The sequence below is a fragment of the Coregonus clupeaformis genome, chromosome 33, assembly GCF_020615455.1.
Source record: "Coregonus clupeaformis isolate EN_2021a chromosome 33, ASM2061545v1, whole genome shotgun sequence".
Lineage (NCBI taxonomy): Eukaryota > Metazoa > Chordata > Actinopteri > Salmoniformes > Salmonidae > Coregonus > Coregonus clupeaformis.
Genome location: NC_059224.1, coordinates 38,280,463 through 38,286,832, shown reverse-complemented (window position 1 = coordinate 38,286,832; position 6,370 = coordinate 38,280,463). Strand labels below are relative to the sequence as shown.

General features: G+C 41.7%; 1 protein-coding gene across 1 annotated transcript; it reads right to left on the bottom strand.

Annotated features, from left to right (window-relative positions):
* Positions 1-303: 303 nt before the first annotated feature.
* LOC121566973 (dynein regulatory complex subunit 5-like) lies at positions 304-1,422 on the bottom strand. The gene is made up of 4 exons (XM_045210089.1): positions 1,293-1,422; positions 1,112-1,179; positions 690-1,038; positions 304-417 (listed from the first exon to the last, which is right to left on the bottom strand). Exons 1-3 carry the CDS (start codon positions 1,420-1,422, stop codon positions 724-726), a joined length of 513 nt encoding a protein of 170 aa, XP_045066024.1. The 3' UTR covers positions 304-417; positions 690-723.
* Between the last annotated feature and the right edge of the window lie 4,948 nt (positions 1,423-6,370).

Here is a 6,370-nt window from a genome sequence, read left to right as displayed (position 1 = left end):
AACAATGACAATGTTTAAAACTATGGTACTTTTGGTACTGGCCCCCCTCGTCCCCCAGCCGGTTCTGACTCAGGTTGAGGGGCAGGCTGGAGTTCTTGGCCAGGGCATAGGCTATAGCCTGGGCCCCGGCCCCCGAATGTTGTTGTCGTTGGCAGTGAGGCTCTCCAGCTTTCTCCAGTTTAGTTTCATTTACACATAATGAATATACAATAATGACATGAGAAAACGTGATAAAAGGGTACACATGTGCAGGTGAGGTAGGCAACCCAACAAAATCTCACCTGTTGAGCAGCTTGCCCGGGCACCCCGGTCCCCAATGAGTTTGTGGGGGAGGTTGAGCTACCTGAGGGACGGGTGGTCCAGGAGGTTGTTCACCAGCTGACGACACTTCTCGTCGTCCACTTTGCTTTGGTGCACCTGCAACGATAGGGGAGATTATGGGTTTAAAATCAGTCTCAAGAGCAGGGAGGCTTGGCAGATAGGTTTATGTGGCAATAATGTATAGCTTTAGCTTAACCTGCCCAGATGTTAAAAAATATATGAAATAAAACAACAAGCTGGAATCAAATGTAATTATTTCCTCTGCTACAACAAATTACAAATATGTGATGTTGTGGTATATTATGCCATGTAGCCAAGAAGCAATGAATCCCTGTGCTGTGGCATAATAACAGTTGTTTCAAACAGACCTTGGCCAGCGACTCGCAGACGCGGAAGATGAACTCAGAGGTTCCTCTCAAACTTTGTGCAACAGCCCTTGACCCGGTAGACCACATGCAGCTCCTCCAGGTGGCTCAGCTTGTCCAGCAGGATGCCAAAGTCAAAGTGGTCCATGGATGGCCCGTCCATGCCCATGTCGCTGGCTGAGTCCGGGCTGTCGTCCTCTTCAGACTTCTGGAGCTCCTTAATGGGCGGCAGCAGCTGTGAGACATCCAGCCTCTTCACGTAGTTCCGGCACAGAGGCACCATGCCCAGCACCATCTTAGGGTCGGTCACGTCGAGGATGAAGAGCTCGATGATGTTCTCCAGGTGCCTCGACTATGAGGAGACGTCGCACAGGCCCCAGTGCTGTTTGCAGTAGCCGTCGTCGCTGATCAGGTTGCCGTGCCACCTGCAGGGGCAGGGAGGAAGAGAGCCTCTCCAGGACGTAGTCTTTGTGGCTGGGGAGGATGGGCTTCTCTGTGACAAAGGTATAAAGAGGTTGTATTCTGTGATCAAATAAACAACTGAATTGATTAATTGACTGACAATTGACTGAATAAATTACATACAATATGTAGAACAAAACATACCTTCAAAGTTTCTCACTATGTGTTGCAGGCAGAGGTTGGATAAAACGGGCATTACTGCAAGGGACCACTCTGGATCTTTTGCAATGATCCTGTGCATGTTCCTTGGGTCTGCAGCCACTGGGGGATACATGCCAGCCCAATGGGACTTGGACATTTGCAGTCATGTTAGGGATAATTATGAATTACCTGTTCAAAATGAGAAACATTTTACTGAATGAGAAACTTTTTACTGAACTTAACCAGAGAGGACAGAGATTCTGCAAATGAAATGTAGCTCATTAATGGACTAAAGGAGCCTAACATTACTTCTTATTGTAGCGGGTGATTTGGACGGAGTCAGGCGCAGGAGGTGTAAATCACAGAATAATGATTTATTCGGCCAATACAGCGGTTCAAAGCAATGCGTAAAACACTACCCCTCCCACTCCACGAGGTACTGGAAGGCCCCCCACCTGACGCCTCGAATCCAGGATGGAACGGACGGAGTACGCCGGGGCCCCCTCGATGTCCAGAGGGGGCGGAGGGACCTCCGCACCTCAGACTCCTGGAGCAGACCAGCCACCACCGGCCTGAGGAGAGATACGTGAAACGAGGGGTTAATACGGTAATCAGGAGGGAGCAGCAACGTATACAGTTGAAGTCGGAATTTTACATACACCTTAGTCAAATACATTTAAACTCAGTTTTTCACAATTCCTGACATTTAATCCGAGTAAAAATTCCCTGTTTTAGGTCAGTTAGGATCACCACTTTATTTTAAGAATGTCAAATGTCAGAATAAGAGTAGAGAGAATGATTTATGTCAGCTTTTATTTATTTCATCACATTCCCAGTGGGTCAGAAGTTTACATACACTCAATTAGTATTTGGTAGCATTGCCTTTAAATTGTTTAACTTCGGTCAAACGTTTCGAGTAGCCTTCCACAAGCTTCCAACAATAAGTTGGGTGAATTTTGGCCCATTCCTCCTGACAGAGCTGGTGTAACTAAGTCAGGTTTGTAGACCTCCTTGCTCGCACACGCTTTTTCAGTTCTGCCCACAACTTTTCTATAGGATTGAGGTCAGGGCTTTGTCATGGCCACTCCAATACCTTCACTTTGTTGTCCTTATGCCATTTTGCCACAACTTTGGAAGTATGCTTGGGGTCGTTGTCCATTTGGAAGACCCATTTGCGACCAAGCTTTAACTTCCTGACTGATGTCTTGAGATGTTGCTTCAATATATCCACATACTTTTCCTTCCTCATGATGCCATCTATTTTCTGAAGTGCACCAGACCCTCCTGCAGCAAAGCACCCCCACAGCATGATGCTGCCACCCCCGTGCTTCACGGTTGGGATGGTGTTCTTCGGCTTGCAAGCCCTCCCTTTTTCCTCCAAACATAACGATGGTCATTATAGCTAAACAGTTTTTGTTTCATAAGACCAGAGGACATTTCTCAAAAAAGTACGATCTTTGTCCCCACCGTAGTCTTGCTTTTTTATGGCGGTTTTGGAGCAGTCGCTTCTTCCTTGCTGAGCGGCCTTTCAGGTTATGTCGATATAGGACTCGTCTTACTGGGGTTATAGATACTTTTGTACCTGTTTCCTCCAGCATCTTTACAAGGTCCTTTGCTGTTGTTCTGGGATTGATTTGCACTTTTCGCACCAAAGTACGTTCATCTCTAGGAGACAGAACGCGTCTCCTTCCTAAGCGATATGACGGCTGCGTGGTCCCATGGTGTTTATACTTGCATACTATTGTTTGTACAGATGAACGTGGTACCTTAAATCATTTGGAAATTGCTCCCAAGGATGAACCAGACTTGTGGAGGTCTACAAAAAATGTTCTGAGGTCTTGGCTGATTTATTTTCATTTTCCCATTATGTCAAGCAAAGAGGCACTGAGTTTGAAGGTAGGCCTTGAAATACATCCACAGGTACATCTCCAATTGACTCAAATGATGTCAATTAGCCTATTTGAAGCTTCTAAAGCCATGACATCATTTTCTGGAATATTCCAAGCTGTTTAAAGGCACAGTCAACTTAGTGTATGTAAACTTCTGACCCACTGGAATTGTGATACAGTGAATTATAAGTGAAATAATCTGTCTGTAAACAATTGTTGGAAAAATTACTTGTCATGCACAAAGTAGATGTCCTAACAGACTTGCCAAAACTATAGTTTGTTAACAAGAAATGCATGGATTGGTTGAAAAACGAGTTTGAATGACTCCAACCTAAGTGTATGTAAACTTCCGTCTTCAACTGTATTTGGCTAAGGTGTATGTAAACTTCCGACTTCAACTGTAAGTCCAACAAAACAGCTACAACAATTTTCTTATTATCAATTTATTTCAGTCATCAGTCAAGTGCCATACATGTTGAGTGCCCTTCCCTATAAGCGTGCTGAAAGTCAGTTGTTAATTTGTTTAATGTGAAATAGCATTGTATTTGGTCAAACACCACTTCTTTCCAAAAGTTTACTAAGGGTTGGTAACAGGCTGATTGGTCGGCTATTTGAGCCAGTAAAGGGTGCTTTGCTGTGGAGGAATCTGTTTATAAACTCGTTTTACTCCAACGTTTGTAAACAAAGAAAATGTAAATAAACACTGTATAGCCTCAAAACATGGTTAAAACTATAATTTTGATATCATGGATGATCCTTGCATCCATAGCTCTGTCTATGAATTTGAGAGTGATTACAATTCTCCAGCCCCATCCCTCAACTTTTTAGCGAACCACTTTGTTATTGTTTCTACTGCTGATTTCCGCTTTAACATCCCTATTACCACAACAGAAGTAACAGTACGTTTTTAATCTTTATCATGATCTTACCTGACACTGTGGCCCATATACCACCCAGCTAGCACATAACGTTCTGAGAACCATATGTTTGTTAGAGCTTGGTGAGAGCGTGGTTGTCCTATTGTTATTTTGCATATAACCTTCCCACAACTTTCTGGGAATGGTGCAGGATAGTTGCTTGGCTCTGGAACATTCTCAGCACATTTAAGAAACTTTACAAAAAAACGTAATTTTCTTGGAATGTTCTCCAATAGTTCAGAGAACATTCAGAAACAATGTTCTTCTGTGTGAATTTCAGTACTTATATCCGTCCTATAGGTTTCCTCATAATTCTATTTAAAGTCACGTTCTCAAATTGTTCCGAGAACGTTGAGAAAACTTTTCATAACAACCACAAGAAAACTTAAGTAACGTTCAGAGAACGTTCTAAGAATGTTATTAAAAAAATATATACATTCTGTTCTCTGCATCAACAAAGTTCTTTCTGTCCTCTATCTTGTTAGGTGTGTTCAGGTGTGTTGGCCGCGCCCAGTAATTGGCCATACCTGATCTTAATAAGTGCTTGTTTCCTTTGAAATGGGGTCTGTTTAAATAGACTAAAATTAACAGCTTTGTATAAGAAAACATGGCATGCTAGCGCCATCCTGGTGGCACAGTGGACTACTTCAATGGCTAGAGAATAAAATATTATAAGTTAAAACCTCACTAAAGCTGTGTCACAATAAAAAAGAAATGTGTTTGCATGATTAATGCCTAAGGAAAATAATTTCAATGTGTCCTATTTGTGCTTGGAGTTAAAAGAAATGAACCAAAATAAGCTAGCAGTGTTATTAAAAGTCTTATTGAAACATTCAGTGAAAGTTTTAAGGAAGTTATTCAAAAACCTCCAAATAACCTATAATTTATGTTCTCGGACTGCTAATGAAACCTCCCATGAAAACTTTCCGGGAACCATAGTAAAAATGTTCTCAGAACCTGGTCCGTTCTCAGAAGGTTTAAAAAACATAGTTTTACCGATCAGGAAACTTATGGCCTCGTTCCCAGAACCAATGGGAAACCAAAAAACGTAAGTTCCCACAACTTCCAAGGAACAATGCTAGCTGGGTAGTGACTCTGATGTTGTTTTTGAGTCCAACTGGCTCTGTCTGTCTCCACAATCGAACTCACCTTGATGGTCTTGATGTCAAATCTGTGAATAATTTTTGGGGGCTTAAAAGTACAGTACAAATAAGTTCAGTAAGGTAAGTCTTAGATATGAACTACTGTGTTTGAATAGGAAGCCCAGTTGAAAGATCATGGATGTGTTCTGTGTGTGTGTCTGACTGAATACCTCAACCAGTTCTGTGTGAGCTGAGTTTTTCGATCTATAACGTTATCTAGAGGTTCCGTCCACCACCGGCCTTCGTAGTCTGGGACTACTAGTAATAGCACGAGGTGTTATTGAGCATGGGGTGTTATTTTATAAGTATAGGAAGTAGCGGTCTATAGGCATTTCTGGGAATTGTCTATGTGGTTTCTATGTGTACCATAGTCTCTGAGAGGCGTGAGAACCGTTGAAGATACATATGGTGCATAGGATGCACATGGAGTGGTGTGGATACGAATACCTAAGATTTATAACGTTATATAGGGATATAAAAAGTATTCTGAGAAATGTTCAGTGGTCCCTTTATGGATTATTTGGTAAAGATAAGGTTAAAGCATTGTATGACTGTCTAAATAAAACTATAAACACTTATGAGATTTCCTCCACCCTGGTAATACATTTTGAAACAAAACCCATGCCCTGTTAAATAGAACCAATAAAAGTTGAACATGTAGAGACTTGTTAAATAAACTTAAGGCCCAGTCTATCCTGTCTCAGGTGCCAGACTTATTATTGACAGAGCACTCCATCTACAGTGGACTGATAGACAGGGCCAGCCCAGTTATAATACATGTTGATCCCAGAAAGTTTCTCTTCCCTTCTGAATTGGCCGATGTGTTTTATAAATTTGGCGCATTACATGTTAATCTTAAAATAATAGACATTTAATAAGTGTGAAGCAGAAAGTGAATATCCAATAGAAATTGGTAATAAATATTAAGAGTAACATTGTTAGGGTAGACTAAAATGAAAACAATGCCTTCCAATAAGGAGAAAGTTATGTTTGTTTTGTTTTTAAACCTTACATTAGGGGTAAAAGCAGAACATTGTTTGAGAGTGATCCGTGTGTATTAGCAGTAGTGATTGGGAGGGTCTTGAGAGTCCTAGTTGAAGGAAACAGATATGGAGACTAGTGAAAGTAATGAA